The 19,405-nt window shown below is 39.5% G+C and overlaps 2 protein-coding genes across 5 annotated transcripts in view; one reads left to right on the forward strand and one right to left on the reverse strand.

The window, feature by feature from the left end:
- Nucleotides 1–4,537, reverse strand: part of LOC106873725 (aminopeptidase N) — a 50,254-nt gene extending 45,717 nt beyond the window's left edge. For 2 of the 4 annotated variants that reach the window (XM_089340360.1, XM_089340359.1), the window contains exon 1: nt 3,785–4,188. In XM_089340360.1, the coding sequence (XP_089196486.1) occupies nt 3,785–3,947 (163 nt within the window). In that variant the 5' untranslated portion in view covers nt 3,948–4,188. Of the gene's footprint in view, nt 1–3,784 lie in introns of all 4 variants that reach the window. The other 2 variants (XM_089340362.1, XM_089340361.1) reach the window with 2 other exon arrangements.
- Nucleotides 4,538–18,735: 14,198 nt separating this feature from the next.
- LOC106871199 (cytoplasmic tRNA 2-thiolation protein 1) overlaps nt 18,736–19,405 on the forward strand; it is a 12,044-nt gene continuing 11,374 nt past the window's right edge. The window contains exon 1 of the mRNA XM_052975924.2: nt 18,736–18,980. Within this exon, the coding sequence (XP_052831884.1) occupies nt 18,924–18,980 (57 nt within the window). The 5' untranslated portion in view covers nt 18,736–18,923. The remainder of the gene's footprint in view (nt 18,981–19,405) is intronic.

The raw sequence follows: 19,405 nt of genomic DNA on the forward strand, positions 1-19,405 counted from the left end.
TAAGCAAACCAACATCGGTTTTCAAGTGGTAGAGCAGGGAGAAAGTGCGCACTCGTCCGTATGTCTGTGTCTGTGTAATGGGCTTCCGTACAGTTTTCTTCTTACGAAATTCGCTCACAAGACATCAGTTGGCCCCCAGGAGCTGTAGCAGAGAAGAAGATGCCACATAGTGGACTTGAACCGGAAACCACGTGGTTTACAAAGCGAGCATTTTAACCACCGAGCCACCCCTGCCGCTGGAACGATTATTTAAAAGAAACATCGGATAATGTAATGAGGATTATTCAATTCCTAATGAAAGATGAAAATGGATGGGATGGGCACGGCTCGAGTGACTTTTGGTCCCTTGATCTCCATCTCGACCAAGGTGGACGTAGGGTTAGGTAACGATAGTGATACACAACCAAATAGTATAAGGGTGGTTGGTGTATCAGGGGGGTGGGGTGGAGAGATTAACTGTAACGGAATGCATTGGAGTAAATCATTGTTGTTGGTATTGTTTTTTTAACACTAGGTTGTCTCTGATCCAGCTGACCAATAATCAAAGACCTCCCTAACATGACCAACCCGTCCATGTTTTCAAGCTATATATATATATATATATATATATATATATATATATATATATATATATATATATATATATATATAACCTCGTGGATATCGTTGGCGATTTTTTTTCTTCCGTCTTTCCCTTCTTTGGACTTTTCTTTGTTTCCGACGAAGAGCTCCGCTTGAAACGTCATATTCTCTTTCTTCCCTTTCCCGAGCGTCCAGTAACACAATATTTGTATCACGTACTCGTGTTGTTGTTTTTGTTTTTTTGTCTTTTTCCTTTTTTGAACCTATATATATATATATATATATATATATATATATATATACACACACACACACACACACAGGAGGAGGAAGAAACAATAATTTGAACTGGAGTGAATTGATGGGGGTAGGGTTGGTTGTGTTGTTGTTGTCGAGGTGGAGGAGGAGGTGGAGGAGGAGGAGGAGGAGGAGGAGGAGGAGGAGTGAATGGAAAGACGGAAGGAGGTGGTTGGGAAGAAACGTAAATATAAGAAGCAAAACGCGGTCAGTTGAGAAACCTATCTTAAATAATTGAAATGTGAATATATTTTGTGTTTTATTTTTTTTTATTGTTAATTAACACAATTTTTTTGGAGTCGTTAGGAAGAGAAATAAAACCTGTAGAGCTACTATTTTGTTGATTTGCTTTTGTTTTATTCTTTTCTTTTCTTTTCTTTCTTTTTGTTTTGATTTTTTAAATTTTTGACAGTGAGGTTACTTAATTAGGCTTCAACTTTTAGTACAAGGCCAGCAGTTATGAAGGACGGGGGCCAAGTCCATTACATCGACCCCAGTGCATAACTGGTACTTAATTTATTGACCCCCGAAAGAATGAAAGACAAAGTCGACCTCGGCGGAATTTGAACTCAGAACGTATAAAACGGACGAAGTGCTGCTAAGCGTTAACCACTCTGCCAGCTCGTCGCCTAGCTATTCTTTTGTTTGTTTCAGTCATTTGACTGTGGCCATGCTGGAGCACCGCCTTTAGTCGAACAAATCGATCCGAGGAATCATTCTTTGTAAGCCTAGTACTTATTCTATCGGACTCTTTTTGCCGAACCGCTAAGTGACGGGGACGTAAACACACCAACATCGGTTGTCAAGTGATGGTGGTGGGGTGGGGGACAATCACAGACACAAGTAGCAAGTATATTCTTGTATATAATATAGATAGATAGATAATCAGAAAATGGAGAAAACCTCAGATTGACAAACACATCGATTGGACCACATTTATAGCTGATTTTTTTAATACAAAGCATGATATAACATATAGGTGACGTAACAAATCTTACGGCCGTTTCCGCAACCAATGTCCGGTTATAATACGGGTAATGAATACCGATAATATATACGGATATTTTATCCCGAGTCTTGAGGTGACACGGTTATCGAACAAATCTTGCACAGCTGCCATTGATTGCCTTGTAGTTTGCGATGTCGCACCATCGTTAAGTTGCAGGAAATTGTTCAATGCAGGTGCAACAAAAACATCTCAACGTATCGATCCAAAGTGACAGTCGTTGTGATCCGCTCTTCATTTTCGGAAAAGTAAGGTCTGATGAAACAAACTTCTTACCACAGAGCCACAAAGCAAATTTTTCGAGAAAATACGTTGCGAGTGTGGGGGCGGGGGCACGGTTTCACAAATACGTGGCTTCAAGTTCGGTCCTACTGTACGGCCCATTGACCAAGTGTTAGATCTACTTTGGCTTTGATTTGACCGTTAGTTTACCAGTGGAATTTGTTAGATGAAGAAACCCATTGTGTATGTGTGTGTATATGTGTGTGTGTGAATAGTTGATGGGAAAGGCATGGCTAGAATGTCTTTGAACTAAAGTCTACCCGACAAGACCTCGGGTTAAACAATAAACGAATAGATAAATAATGTTGATTTATAATGATGACTACAATGGTAATAACGATGGGCGATTATCAAAAGCATCCCAGCCTTGAACCATTCCGTCTATTTTGCTCTATCATTGTCCGTGTGTCGTTCTTTATTCTAACCCTTTGCCTCTTTCGTGTATTACATGTGATGGTTAGTCCATGTTATTCCGCAAGGAGCATAGGACCGATTCCCCGATTTCTCTGGCGTATACACTCCTCGCTGGACGGGACGTTGATCCATCGTAGGATTACTCATTTTCACCAACGCGAAATGAAGTGCTTTGCTCAAGAACACAACGCAGTGCCCGGTCCAGAAATCGAAACCACAATCTTACGATCGTAAGTACAGCACCCTAACCACTAAAGTCATGCGCCCCCACGTTGCATGTGATACACGGGTCGTATTTCGCTAGCGTCCATAAATCATATATGATACACATCCCTAATTTTTATCCAGCTATCAGAATCAGGGTCGTCGCTAAGCTCCTGCAACCCCGCCTCCGCGGTTGAGGAGCTCCATGTAAAGATCAAAGTACGTTGATGACTCATCTATTTATTTTGGTTAAGATTTTGAACTTTGGTTAAGATGTTAACTGGAACTTTCAAGAAATAAAATGGCAATACATTGTACCTGCCAAAGTTCTTGTAAAAATATTACATTGTACTACGAACGTGTACCGGACTTTGTGGATTGTCTATGATATCTATTGAACACGAACTTTGCTCGCAGCTTGATTATTCTGAAGTGTTCTATGATTTTGCGAGACGAAAAGTGCACCGTGTTTGTCTTTGAAAGTTGCTTGGTTTATAAAAGTGCTCTTTTATTCATATCTGGAAGTTTTACTTGTTGAAATGTGTAATAGACCAAAATGAATTTAACTTGTTGTACTTTCAAAGATGTTCTTTAGGATAACGTGAAAGATTGAACTTCAGATGGAATAAAGTAAAATATAGCTATGAATAAAAGGTGTGTAGATTATGAATTTTGATTGAAGGGATGGAAACAAAAAGTTGCAAGGGGGGGGGGTCTAAAAGTCACGTGACGGAGCTGATCAGAATAACTTGGGACTTATGAAAGTTTCCTTTGTATTACTCAGAACGTATGAAACAAAAGGCTAACTAAAAGTCAGAAAACAAGCGTGGGCGATTAGGACCAACGTATGAAAATGCTTCGGAGATACAAAGGGTTAAAGACAAGTGGTTGCGATTTAGGAGAGATTTGATTAGTATTTTTAGCAAGCCGAACGGCCATGTGAAAGCTCCCTTCATAAGATAAGCAGGCAATGGATAAATGACGGAATAGGGTACTCACCAGTCGGGTGGGGTTTATCCTTTAATAAGTAGTGAACTAGTATCCCTAGACCGAACGAGAGAATAAGGATTATGAAGATAACCAGACATATTATTGCTCTTTTGCGCTTCTTACGAGATTTGTCGTCAATCCCCATGGAGTCATTAATTGTAAAGTTCTTCATTTCGTAAATGATTCTTGTGTTCTGTTTAACGTGGTTTTGTTTTTAAATAAAAGCAGACGACAATTGTAGGACGTCGAGATCTGAAGTAATTAGAAGCCACCGAGGTTTTTGCTCTGATGTTTCTGTGATGTTTGTATATGTAGATGTATATGTGTGAGAGAGAGAGAGAGAGAGAGAGAGAGTAGGGGAGAAAGAAGACAGACAGTGAAAGATAACGGTAGAGAAAGAAAATTTGTGAGGTAGTTGTAGAGAAACGGTGGGTGAGGAGTTGTGTGTGTGTGTGTATGTGTGTGTATGTGTAAGGGAGAGAGATAGAGAGAGCATGTGAAAGTTGACCGTAGAGAAGGAGTGGGGGTAAGATGTGGTGGTTGTGTGTGTGTGTGTGAAGGAGTGAGAGAGAAAGAATGAAAGAAAGTGAGAATATGTTCTTGTGTGAAAAAGAGAAAGAGAACAGAGAATGTAAAAGTTAGACCGGAGAAAGAGAGACAGTATTCTGTGAGAGAGAGAAAGAGGACAGAGACAGTAAAAGTTTGCCAAAGAGAGAGAGAGATATAGTGTGTGTGTGTGTGTGTGTTGGATGTGTCGAAGACGGAGAAAAAGTTTAGATAAAATTGCGAAATGGGGGGGAGGCGAGGAACAGATACAACAAAGGGAAATTACGGGACGAGATTAAGAGTGGGGGGGGGGGGAGAAGAATACTGAAAAAGTGTGAGCGAGTAAGGTGGAGTAGGAAGTGAGAGAGAGGGGTTGTAGGTGTAGTAGGAGGAGGTCAGAGTTGGGGTGGTGAATAAGATAACGGGGGTAAGTAAGGAGTTAACGGGAGAGGGAGGAAGAGGAGAAGGTGGAGAGAGAGAGAGAGGGAGAGACGATGGATTTATAATCTACCTCATTGGTTATATCAACCCAAGGAGGATGGAAAATGATAAAGTCGCGTGTGAGTGTAGACACAGATAGACAGACAGATTTAGAGAGAGAGAGAGAGAGAGAGAGAGAGAGAGAGAGAGAGAGAGAGAGAAAGATAGGGATTGTGTGTATGTGTGTGTGTGTGGAAATAGTTGGAATGCGCGTGTGGAAATAACTAGACAGATAGATAGATAGATAGATAGATAGATAGATAGATAGATAGATAGATAGATAGATAGATAGATAGGTAAATGGATAGATAGTTGGATAGATAGGTAGATAGATGGATAGATAGATAGATAGATAGATAGATAGATAGGTAGGTAGGTAGGTAGGTAGGTAGGTAGATAGATAGATAGATAGATAGATAGATAGATAGATAGATAGATAGATAGATAGGTAAATGGATAGATAGTTGGATAGATAGGTAGATAGATAGATAGATAGATAGATAGATAGATAGATAGATAGATAGATAGATAGATAGATAGATAGATAGATAGATAGATAGGTAGATAGATAGATAGAACGTCTTAGAATGTCTTAGAATGGTAAAGAAATTCGTGTGGCCAGATTACAGAATGTGCGTGTGTCTGTCTGAGCTGGGACAACGTGCATTTTAATAAAATAGAATTTAAAAGGAACTAAATGGGGACAAGTACAACAACAACGACAGAATTTGATTGGACGTGAAGGTCAGAACGTCTTTACCGCAAGTTGCTTTCATCTGTGACGTAAAGGAGAATACTAACCCGGAAGGAAGAGAGAGAGGAAAGCAGAGAGATGACGGTGTGGCTGTGTGGCTAAATGGAACAATAACGGAATAGAGGGCATTAGAACGTTCGGACAGAGAGACGACACAAAGGCGGACAAGAGAAACGACAGTTAGAAGGACAGGCAAAAAAAAAAAAAAGGGTTATTTTTAGCTTTCTTTCATCAGTCAAGTCCCAGGAATCACGACCATTTCGGACAGTTACACTTGAGATGGTTCGGTCGGTGAGCTGGCAGAATGGTCAGCACGCCGGGCAAAATGCTTAGCGGTATTTCGTCTGTCGCTACGTTCAGAGTTCAAATTCCACCGAGGTCGACTTTTGCCTTTCATCCTTTCTGGGTCGATAAATTAAGTACCAATTGCGTACTGGGGTCAATCTAATCGAGTGACCCTGTCCCCCAAAATTTCGGGCCTTGTGCCTAGAGTAGAAATATATATATATATATATATATATATATATATATATATATATATATATATTGTTGTACTTGGGGATGGTCATATTGCCAGTTTAGCCAATAAAAACACACGCACTGTATATTTGGTGTTAATTTGCTTCAGCTTTATATTACATTAATCTTAATCTTATTTCGGCCAGAGTTCTTTCGTCACACTTCTGTGACCTCATCAGTGGTCCTTTGTTTCCTTCTTTCTTATGTGTGTCTCACCTTGCTAGCTATCAGCCATTTTGTATATATATATATATATATATATATATATATAGAAACATGCACAGACACACAAATGGGTGGGTATATATGTGTGTGGGAGGACGCTGTGAACAGATGTGGAAATGTTAAAAATTGTGTTTGGACGCGTTTTCCTCATAATTAAACCAAACCTAAACTCATTCTAGATCCGCAATTGGCTTTTCTTGTTGTTGTTGTTGTTAACAACTGTGCTTTATTGAAACCGGATTGAATGGGCTGACTTGAACATCGTAGATTTTCGTCCCCCCCCCCCCCGCCAATACCATCACCAACATTGAAGACGAGACAAAGTAAATATTTTTTTTTTTACCTTATATGTAAATCAACATCTATTCCGTGATATCAAAACGCCCGCGTGGTCCTTCTTTGGATAGCATCGAACACATAAAGAATTACTGAATCCCACCCCCACCTCCCCACGCACATACACATCCACAATAACAGTCCTTAGGAGAAACCACCTTCCAGTCAACTACCTTCAACACCTTTCGTTGCCCGAATAATGGCTGTCACCAAAACTCATTGTTTTTACGGTGCAGTTAATGTCAGTAATGAGGTCGACAGAAAAACGAATGCGTTCTGTCCGGTTGTGTGAAATTTCTCCGTGAACGTTTTTGCCGGAAAAAAATCTGCCGTAAGAAAATTCCCGTTGAGGAATTTCGCCGCATAAAGAAATTCGCCGAAAGACAAATTCGCCGAAAGACAAATTCGCCATATGGACTTTATAATAAAGCGTATTATATTTGTATTTTTTAATTAAAATATAACAAGAGCACTCAGCGAGCGTAAACCTCCGCCAAGGTAACACTAACGTCCTCTCAAAGATTAGCCAGAGATGATTTTTAATATGAGAATATCTGAAATAAACTCGACTGCTCTCACAAGCGAGAATATTAAACATGGACCCGACCGCTCTCAAAAATCAAGCAAACAAAAAAATTGGAAAAATAATCCAGAATCCTTGTCCGGTACCGGATCGATGACAAAATCTAATCAGTTCGTGCCAGCCACGAGACCAAACATCCCTGAAAGTTTGATCCGAATCCATCCAGTGGTTCTTGAAATATCTTGTCCACGGACAAACAAACACGACTGGAAACAGTACTTCCACCTTAGCGAAAGCGGAGGTAATAAGGATAAATAGTTTTATAAAAGTGTAGCGAACTCTAGTGAACATGTCGCCCCCTCAAAATAAAGGTAGACGAACATCGCAAAGCTGTGACACGGGGAGATATTGATAAATCGGGTGTAGCTGATCATGTATGGAAAAATGGAGACCACCTCCCCCTGCGGGATGAAGTTAAAATAATAGACAGAGAACACCACTGGAAAATACGAAAACTAAAAGAAACAGCACATATGCTTGGACATAACAACCTCCTAAGCAGACTGAATGCAGATATGAGTAGCATATGGGAACCGGTATGAAGGAAGGACAGGAAAATATTAGATTTATAAGCCCTAAAATTCAATCTATCATTGCCCATGGGCATATGGTATAGTGGTTAGGAGCACAGGCTATTAACCCCAAGATTTCGAGTTCGATTCCAGGCACCGACCTGAATAATAATAATAATAATAATAACATCGAAAAATACCTTAGGTTCGAAATTTCCCCCAAGACACCTGATGAAGGCTGGAGAGTATATCAACCGAAACGTTGTGTTAAGAACAAACAAAATGAGGATAAATATCCGCCAAATGTACATAATACCTCACCTTTTAAATGTGTTATTAGATTCAGTAAGATGTTTAATTTTTTCCGTTTTCATGTTTATTAATTTTTTTCATTTTTTTGTTTTATTTAGGGTTAAACAATTATGTTTTAATTAGGGGAGATAACCCAATTTTTTAGTGAGGGTGAGATAACCAAAAAATACCGAGGAAAAATTATAGCGATATTAATGCAAGAATTTAAACACAAATACTTTCTATACAATCTGCAGCAAAAAATACACTACTTGCGCAGCATTGCTTGGAATTCCCATACGTATTAAATGACCTCATCACTTTTTTAAAAAAAATATTTGACGTTGAATAAAGATTTGCCTATTTGATGTTTTTATCATTCTTTTTCGTTTTTCTTTTCTGTTTTTTTTTTAAATGTTGATATAATACACTTTATTATTGTCCGTGAGGTGGATTTTTCCTACGGCAAATTTTCCCACGGCAAAAATGTTTACGGTGAATTTTCCGGACGCTTTTTTTCTTTTTCTTTTTTTCTGTTCACTAAATGCAATTACAGTAAGGTTGTTCATACCAGGCATGTACCATCAGTAATTACTCAGGGTAGGCAGTTGGTAACGTTTATGTAGTAAAACATAAAAAAACAAGCGAAACACAGGCGCGCGACTGAGTTGTATGCAGATTTACTTCTGCCTTTATAGTACGTAAAGAAAACGTTGTTGTAGGAATGTGCTACAGCAATCCTATGCGTAGCTTTAATACTGAGGTTAAAAGCAGGGGCGAATTATGCCTGCCTAATCTACAAATTTGAGTTGAGGTATGCCTCTGTGTGTGTGTGTGTGTGCGTACTGTCACTAGACGTTCAGTCAACCGTGTCAGCCTTAACCTACGACGCCAAACATTATCACTTGATACTAAAACACGGACGTGGCGGGGGAACTTACAAAAGTTTCTAAGACCAGTCATGTGACTATCCTCCATCAATCAAACCCTATCCAAAACATATTCTAATTTGAGCCATGAACTCACTGGGAAAATAAGACAAACTTCAAACACTAGTCAAAAGCAAGACAGAAGCGATATATAAGCCACGTCTTCCTATTTCAACGTTTTGAAAATCATTATAATCTGTGAAACCGGTTAAATCTTTAAATGTAATTAAAAAATATTTTAACTGTTCTCAGTGCATTTTCAACTTCTATTTTTCCTATATTTCTACCCGTGTGGAATAAAATAACTTTGTTTTATATATATATATATATATATATATATATATATATATATATATATATAAGATCCCCAGATGAGGTTGTAATATTATCTTTAAGGCGCAAAGTTGCATTTGATCCTCTGGCTGATAACTGATGAGGAGTTGGTGACCTTCTGTGTCTCTTTCCCGTTTGTCTGTGCATTTATGATATGTTTTCAACTTATTACGTACCGGCATAATTTTTGTTTACGAGTATATTTTCGCACGACGCCCATTCCTCCCTTTCTCTTCCTCTCTCTCTCTCTTTCTTCCCTTCCTTCTATGCTGCTATCTGTCACGTTCTTTCGTCTTCTCTCTCTACTCTCTACGTTTCTCTCTGCTCTCCACTACTTCCCCCCCCCCATCCTACTACTGACATGTGACCTGTAGTCATCGTCTTATCTTCGTTTTCATGCCGACTGCCTGAGCAAGCGGTCGCACTTTCTCTCGTCTCGCACGCCATTCACCGTTGGCTGTTAATCCTTTAGGATATTCTCCGGGCGTTGACTTATTCTCCATCTACTGTCCGGCCGGCCAACCCTAAGGCCTTAATTTGCTTGTTTATTCATTTCAGTTTCTTCTCATGCCCACAGCCGTCCTGTTTCTTTTCGTCTCTGCCCCTCATCTGTCCACTAATTGCCTCATCTTGAATTATATTTATTCTACATTTGTATGCTAACTTTCCGTATCGCGCAGTTGTTCATTTCCTGTCTTGTTTTCCGGTTCGCCAATTCCCGGTCGCGTTTTCACCGTCGGCGCCACCAGATGGAGATTCAATATTATCGTTAAGGCGCGAAATTGCACTTGACCCTCTGGTCGATAACTGATTAGGAGTTATCGAACTTCTGTGTTTGTTTCCCGTTTCTTTTCACATTTATTATATGTTCTAACTTATATATATATATAAGGAGGTACTCAATAGTAACCGGAAATGTTCTCTGTGGGAGAAGCCTGTTGTAGTTCGGGATTTCGCCGCTAGAAGCCACTTCATGCAACCCTTAGGCATTAGTTTGCCGGCCGGCGTCGTAGGTTGAAGTCGTACGGTCACGTGGTACGTCTTTGTTTTGCCGTACTTCTCCCCGGTTCATCGATTTTTGCGATGGCTGAAACGAAGGAACGCTGTGCTTCCGAGAAATTCTGTTTTCTGCTGGGGAATACGGCGGCTGAAACAGTTGTCATGCTTCAAACAGCTTGCCATGAGCAAAACACAAGTTTACGAGTGGTTTTCACGCTTTAGGAACGGTCACTTATCGCTTGAAGACCAACATCGTTCAGGGCGAACATCGACCTCCCGAACGAATGAAAACATTATAAAAATTCATGAACTGATCTTGAAGGACCATCGCCGAACAATTGACGAACTTGTTGATATGACTGGTGTGTCCTGGAGCTCCTGCTAACGAATTTTGAGCGAGGAATTGTGAATGAAAAGAGTTGCAGCAAAATTTGTGCCTTACTTGCTCATGGAGGATCAAAGACAGTCATGACTGAATGCGTGGAGGGAACTGAAAAAGCAGTTTGGAAGTTGATCCGGACCTTTTTTCGAAGGTCATCACTGGAAACGAAAGCTGGTGCTACGGAATTTACAGATGTGGAAGAGGTGAAGAAAAAATGTCGGAAGCATTAAAAGGTTTCACTTTACAAGAGAGTTCCAGCACTGGTTCGAACAGTGGAAAACGCGCCTGGACCGATGCATTGCTTCAAATGGAGAATACTTTGAAGGCGATAAAAAGTGTTACCACTTTAGGTAACGAGAACTAAACTGAACAGACGAGCTTCGGGTCCTTGTATTTGTGGTACTGGTTGTATCAATGGAAAGTTCTAAGAAATTCTGGTAATTTTTTTACAGTCATAGGAATTTCAAGAAACTTCGAGAAAATCCCCCTCTCAGTTACTCATTACAGAATTTATCTGAAATGTTGTGGAAAAATAGGTGAATTTCAAAATCTCATTACTGAAATTACAAAAGCAAAGCTTAAAATGGATAATGACCACTTTCCAATAGATTTCTCACGTGTTCTCAGAAAATAGCACTTACCGCCCAAGAGCACGAAAAAGGTAAATATTTTCTTACTTAACAGCAGGTGCTTGTTTTATTATACACGTATATATCATTTATTAAATGTAAACGTGTTTATTTTAATAAATTCATCCTGTGTATGTGTGTGTATTTGTGTGTGTGTGTGTGTGTGCGTGTGCGTACGTGCGTGTAACGTCTTTAAACTCTACCACATCGTCTTTGTATAACTTGTCTCACATATCTCCGTAAGCCTTTTGTTCAACGGTCTTTGGATTTCGTTAATACACTTTCTGCACTTGGCGGTAATAAAAACACCACTATTATCATTATTATTATCATTATTATTGTAGACGTCGCACAGTATACAATATCTTGAGTTTGTTGATTGAGGATATCGTGTCAACCGGAGGTTTGTACTGTTTGTCAAGTCACAACAAGGACCTCAGACAGACAGTACTTGGATCTTTTTTAAAACGGGGGCCACATTTTTCATTAACGAAACACTTTGAAACTTGGAACACTGGTAGAATGTGTCATATAAAACATCTTTTTCTCTTAGTCTTCTTAAAAAAAAAAGAAATCCATAAATTATTCCATGTTAAAGTTGTCGTATTTCTGTAATTTCAACCAATCACTGACGTCCATTCAGCCGATATACATTAAGCGCCGACTACATAAACAAACGATTCTGAAACAATTAACCCTAACCCTAACCCTAACTCTAACCCTAACCCTAACCCTAGGGTTAGGGTTAGGGTTAGAGTTAGGGTTAGGGTTAGGGTTAAAGCAAATTTAAAATGAAAAAAGCAAATAAAACGAAGAATCGTTTGTTTATGTAGTCGGCACTTAATGTATATCGGCTGAATGGACGTCAGTGATTGGTTGAAATTATCGAAATAAGACAATTTTTTACATGAAATAAATTCGAATACAAAAATATTTTTCTGTTCTATAACACAAAATAGATAAGTATACGAAGTTTGAAAGTCTTTCGGTACCAAAAACACTACGTAAAACATTAATGAAAAATGTGGCCCCCGTTTTAAAAAAGATCCCAGTACTTTACGCAATATGCGTGCAGTTCCAAGTAATGCTGACTTTTGCAATACACTTAGATTATAGGGTATTTCTAAAGTTTCCAGATGTTTTTTGTTTTTTTTGTTTTTTTTCTCAGATTGGATGATATGTTTGACTCTCATAGCTGCCACGTCTTAACAATCTCAATTCTCAGGTTTCCATATTTATTAACCTTTTGTTCTTTCATGATCTCCTGGCTCTGCCACGTCATTTATTAGGTACTCTTGTTTGTCCCTCCTAAAGTTTACTATATCCGGCCTTTGGTGCTATAATACCTTGTCTGCCTGGAAGTCGAAGTCCCAGAGGATTTTTGCCTTCCCCTTCTCGTCCAACTTCATATCCCTATTTACGGCATAGTAGCCGGTGGAGGTTTTGGGCTACCTTGTCATTCTACTCTTGTATTCTTTCTGCGCAGGACTTTCACAAGCACTAACAATGTGAGTCACACTTTTGACCCTCTTCCCACAGAGGTCCAGTGCACTTGAGTGGTATATATTGTTTTTCACTGAGCTGGTATTCAATGCCTGGCCCTAGGCTGCGATGATTAGGCATGCGTGTGTGTGTGTGCGTGTGTGTGTGTGTGTGTGTGTGTGTGTGTTATCGTTGTATCATTGTGCGTAAACAGTTCTGAAGTGTTTCACTTCAAATTACTTTAATGGACAAAAGGAAAAACACCAAAGCAGGAAGGAGGGAGACGTTGGCACGAAAGAATAAAATCCGCAATTAGAACAAAATGGCGAGGATTGGCGTCAGCAACAGTTATTTGTTCCGTTCTGATGCTGACTACTGAGTCTTTTGACTTTCCGTTCTGAGTTCAAATTCCGCCGAGCTCGAATTTGCCTTTCATCCATTCGCAGTCGATAAAAATAAGTACCAGTTATGCACTAGGCCCAGTATTATCGACTTACTCTTCTCACCAACTTTTCATCTTCAGACATATATGGACGGATAGGCAGACGGCTTGCTAGCAAGGTAGGTAGGTAGGTAGATAGATAGATAGATAGATAGATAGATAGATAGATAGATAGATAGATAGATAGATAGACAGACAGCTAGGTAGGTAGGTAGGTAGGTAGGTAGGCAGATAGATAGATAGATAGATAGATAGATAGATAGATAGATAGATAGATAGATAGATAGATAGATAGATAGATAGATAGATATTGAAATGTACGCAAACACAAATGCGTAGAAATATACACACTTGAACCATATAAACCAGTACGGGGGTGGGGGTGACTACAGTTTCAAAGGAGCTTTTCTATTTTAAAGAAAGGAAAAAGGAACGAAGAAGGTTGCTGAATCTTTTAACACTTCTGTCACATATGACCCACCTTGTATAAATATTGATGATCACATTTGAAATAGCAATGAAATTTCGGTCATGAATCCATGTTCTTACTTCTTTGTTAATGTATTTACCTTAATCTTAAAAGTTCTACGTAACAGACGGACCCATCCTGTACATTGATTCATCAACACACTGACGGAATAATATATTTATATTCACGGATACTACACTGGCCACCGCACACACAAACAAACATACTTGTAGCCATGAACGAAAGAAAACACTGACTTGGCAAACAAACTAAAGGCTTTTTGCTTACTTAAACATTATGCATAAACGTGACACGTTTTATAGTTCCTCAAGACTATTGCGAGTGATGAGCAAGCGGGTGGCGAAAAGGTGAGCTGGAAACCGTGCTGAACAATCGGCCGCTGTCAGTTTGTGCCAGTCGCCATCGAGACTTCAGGTATTCTTGGACCCCCGCATTACTGATTTCCTCAGCAAAGTCGAGATTACTGCGGCCCATCTGAGAAATGATCCCCGCAAGGTGGGGTGGTTGCTGCAGCAAGTGTCGCTTTCCTTTTTCCGCGGCAACGCCTTTGCAAGCATGTCTGCGAGGCACGGCTAAACACGCCATTTGTTCTCGGGTGTAGAACCTGTAATTCCACCCCGCATCTACTGCTGCTTAATCCCCCACCCCTTTTTTTCTTTGTTTATTTGGTGTGGTAGTTGTGAAATGTTTCTTGATAATTTAATCTTTTATACTTTTAAGGGTTTTTTTCTTTTCCTCTTGTCAATTTTTGATAAATAAGTGGAACTGCCTGGACTAACTTTGTGACGTCTTAATTACAAAAAAGATTGTTTCTATTTCACATTTGTGGTTATTAGATTCATACGTCCTTGCCAAAAATACCTACTGCTCTATCTACTGCCATTAGAAGGTTCCTAAAAATCTGGCTAACAATCTTCACGCTTATAAATGAAATCAGAACGGTTCATTCCGACGTCATAAATCTTTCAAAACGAATATCTCAAGAGGACATTGTCCTTCCGTTTATTTTGGCACTAAGACCAATGTCACCTCTCTTTCAAGAACATAGGGCTTACGTGATTGCCTACAGTAACAAGATTCAATGATGTGACTTTACATTTTACTACTCCATCACAGATTCCAGCCATTATATTGCAACAGACGATCTAAAGATCTATATTGAAAATACTTACAATCAAGTCACAACAAGGACCTCAGACAGACAGTACTTTACACGATATGTGTGCAGTTCCAAGTGATGCCGACTTTTGCAATACACCGAGATTGTAGGGTATTTCTAAAGGTTTCAGATGTTTTTTTCAGATTGAGTGGTATTGAACCCAATGCTCCGATGACAATAGGGATAACCTTTATGTTTGATTCTCGTAGCTGCCACATCTTAGTGATCTCAATTTTCAGGTTTCCATATTTATCAAAATTTTCTCTTTCTTTCATGATTATATGTTGATCTCCTGACACTGGCACATCAATTATTAGGCACTCTTGTCTATCCCCCGCTAAAGGATATCGTATCCGGATTTCGGTGCTATTATTATGGTGGGTAATGGGGGGGACGAGCGGTTTTAGCATGCTGCACTAATTAGTAGTGTTTACTTAGTTAATTATCATCATCTACGATTGTTTTTTTTGTTTTTTTTTCTTGTCGATGACTGGTTTTAATTGTTTTATTCTGATATTTCCGAAATTCCATTCTGAAAACTCACATGGTTATCCGCTTGTAAAACACCAGCCGTCATCGGTGTACTGAAAGCAGGATTTGAGGTTATCTGAATGAAAATAGCTGGCACAAAATGTGTGGGCATCATACACACACTAAACACTAAACAATCACACATACAATATCATATACACACACATATATATATTTATAGAAATAGTTGTGGTTTTACCATAACAATAACGTAACACGTGCATGTGTATAGTATTCTTCTAGTTGTTTCAGTCGTTTAGTTAAACGTCTGTCTTCACACGGATATATTTAAAAGTCTAACAACAGTCTTACACAACATTGTATCCGCCACGCTTGTTACACGCTACGTGATAAACATCACGTACGCCTTTAAACATGGCCACATGGATTACCCGTTTTTGTGTACTATATGGGCGCAGGTGTAGCTGTGTGGTAAGAAGCTTGCATTCCAGTCACATGGTTCTGGGCTCAGTTCCCACTGCGTGGGCAAGTGTCTTCCACTATAGCCCCGGACCGACCAAAGCCTTGTGAGTGGATTTAGTAAATGGAAAATGGAAGAAGCCTGCCGCATATATATGCGTGTGTGTCTTTGTATCTGTGTCTGCCACCCTCCCCCAATCACCGCTCAGTATTTCGACAAAAGAGATCGATAAAATAAGTCCTAGACTTAAAAAGTAATTCCTGGGGTCGATTTGTTCCACTAAAAAAAAACCCCTTCAACTTGGTGCTCCAGCATGGCCGCAGTCAAATTACTGAAACAAGTACAAGAATAAAAGAATGTGTGTGTGTGTGTGTGTGTGTGTAAAATCTGTATAGTTGGTGGGGTGGTGTAATGTCCACATTGATTACAGTACAATTGGCCAGTGTGCATACGTTGCTGTAATAGAAGCAAGCGTTCCTCAAACAAACATTTCCTCGTGGGCCGGACTGGAGTGCGCCAATTCTATATCTGTCCACAGTCAAAGTGCAGCAGTTTTAAGAAGACGTTATTGATGGAATTGTTAAGTTTTATTTGAGTCGGTTTCTGGTAAAAGATGTTTAGTAGCCATTCTTCTTCATTGCGCTTTGGAACAGCTTGTGGGGGTTGGCGATTCTCTCCCTTGATTCGCTGCATCTCTTCTTGCCTTGCAAGTGACCTTGTGACCTCACTAATGCCGGCGCCACTTAAAAGGCACCCAGTACCCAGTACACTCTGTGAAGCGATCAGTTTTAGGAAGGGCATCCAGTTGCAGAAACCATGCCAAAGCAGACGTTAGAGCTCGGCACAGTCCTCTGGCTCACCAGCTCCTGTCAAATCGTCCGACCCATGCCAGCATGGAAAACGGATGTTAAATGATGATGATGATGATGATGATGATGATGATGATGATGATGACGGTGGTGGTCTGAGAAGGAAATCTGTCTGGATTGGTTGAGTTATTTTTAGCCGCTCTGTGCACCTCGTCCCGCTCACCTCTGTTAAAAATTGTCTTACTCTGAGGTGGAGCAATTAATTACACCAGACAACTGACTGACATTAAACATCTGGATAACCATTTATATATATATATATATATATATATATATATATATATATATATATATATATATATATATACATATATATATATATATATGTATATATGTATGTATGTATGTATATACATATGTTCTACAGAAATTTGATTTTTTTTCTGTTTCTGTTTCTTTTTTAAATCTCAATTAGGAACTGATAATTAAAAAGAAAAAGATTTCTGGTCGAGGATATTAGATGCCAAGGAGAGGAAGGATTAGATTCGCCATCAACCATCGAGATATCGCCTTCGTTATCACTACCACCAACACCATCATCGCAATCATTAACAGTATAATCACGACCACAAGCATCATCATCATCATCATCATCATCATCATCATCATCATCATCATCATCATCATCATCATCATCATCACCATCATCATCATCGTCATCATCATCATCATCACCATCGTGCTGATAGTGACATGGATTGAAGGAAGCGACGAAGAATTTTAAATGCTTAACCAAAAACTGGAAGATGTTGAATGTAGGCTGCTGCTGATGCTGCTGGTGGCAGTAGCGTTTTAGTGGTAGCTGTAGTGGTGGTGGTGGTGGTGGTGCCGTTACGTTCTGAGTTCAAATTCCGCCGAGGTCGACTTTGCCTTTCGTCCTTTCGAGGTCGATAAATTAAGTACCAGTTGCGTACTGGAGTCGATCTAATCGACTGGCCCTCTCCCCCAAAATTTCAGGCCTTGTGCCTAGAATAGAAAAGAATATTAAAGGCGGTGAGCTGGCAGAAACGTTAGCACGCCGGACGAAATGCTTAGCGGTATTTCGTCTGACGCTACGTTCTGAGTTCAAATTCCGCAGAGGTCGACTTTGCCTTTCATCTTTCGGGGTCGATTAAATAAGTACCAGTTACGCACTGAGGTCGATATAATCGACTTAATCCGTTTGTCTGTCCCCACTGTATGTAGCCCCTTGTGGGCAATAAAGAAATAAGAACCGTTAGTGGAATCCCTACCATATGAAACAAATTTGTAGAAATTTTCATTAACAAATATCCATTTTTCTGTAAGTTATGAGGAAACAAAGTCGGTAGAGGAGTACACACTTCTGTAAGTATGCATTATGAAGTCTCCAAAAACTCATAAAAAAGGGGGTTTAAGCCTTAAAACTAAAACAATAATTTAATAGAAGTTACATACCAATAAATTTGTGAAACAATGATTCATTATTTGTCTCAGCGATGTATTTAACCCAACTCTTTGCAATCGGTTAATTTCAAGGATCGATATTCAACAGTTAATGTATAAAACTTCAGAGGTTATCGGACAATGCAGTGGTTCGGAAATAGATGAACACCAAAACTTCCCCAACCACCAAATATTATTGAATGTTTAGCGTCCCCTCCCCAATTTATTAACCCTTAAACAGTAGGAAAGAGTTGACTGTGTGTGCTAAACAGGCAAAAGACAAAAAGATCTCCTTAAAAGTAGTTTTTATATTTATTTTCACTTTAAATAAGTACAAAAATTCTTTTCTACTCTAAGCACAAGGCCCGAAATTTTTGGGGAGGGGGCCCAGTCGATTAGATCGACCCAAGTACGTAATTGGTACTTAATTTATCGACCCCGAAAGGCAAAGTCGACCTCGGCGGAATTTGAACTCAGAACGTAAAGACAAACGAAATACCGCTAAGCATTTTGCCCGGCGTGCTAACGTTTCTGCCAGCTCGCTGCCTTACTCAATGCTAAATAATGTTCCAATTCCAGTTAACAACTAATCCACCAGGTTTATTTTACAACAAGGGATTACTATATTTATAACACCGCCTGACATAGTGCTTTTAATAAGATTTATAGCTATTGGCTGAAATGTAAAAGGTGTAACCAATCAGAACTGCCGATTCATGATCACTAACCATGTGTCGTCGGTAAACATCGAGAAAGTTGTTTAGTTGCTAATTAACTTCAATTTTTGTCTTGTATTTTGAGTAATTAACGAAAAAAACGTTGGGAAAGAAAGATGCCACGAAAATGTAACCTTTGTGGGAAACCAGCCGCTCTAAAACGACCGAAGACGGTGAGTATAATTCTTAGAACTCTGTGTGTTTTGGTGGCTTCTTTGTGGCAAGTGTTTTGAAGTATGATGTAATCTTCAGCTGTAAATTGGACATACGACTCCGTTCTCACTGTCAGTGGGCACCATGTACTTTCATGTGTAAATAAGCTTTTGACTTTGAGAGAGGCATGAACGTCACCACGCAGCACTTTGGGCAAGTGTCTTCTACTATAACCCCGGGCCCATCCCAAAGCCTTGTAAATGTATTTGGTTGACGCGAACTGAAAGAAACCCGTCACATTCTTTTATTGTTTTACTTGTTTCAGTCATTTGACTGCGGCCATGCTGGAGCACCGCCTTTAGTCGAACTAATCGACGTCAGGACTTATTTTTTGTAAGCCGTGTGATTGGTAAGCAAGCTTCTAACCATACAGCCACTCATATAT

Source organism: Octopus bimaculoides, chromosome 23 (assembly GCF_046866305.1).
Source record: "Octopus bimaculoides isolate indiv1 chromosome 23, ASM4686630v1, whole genome shotgun sequence".
Taxonomy (NCBI): domain Eukaryota; kingdom Metazoa; phylum Mollusca; class Cephalopoda; order Octopoda; family Octopodidae; genus Octopus; species Octopus bimaculoides.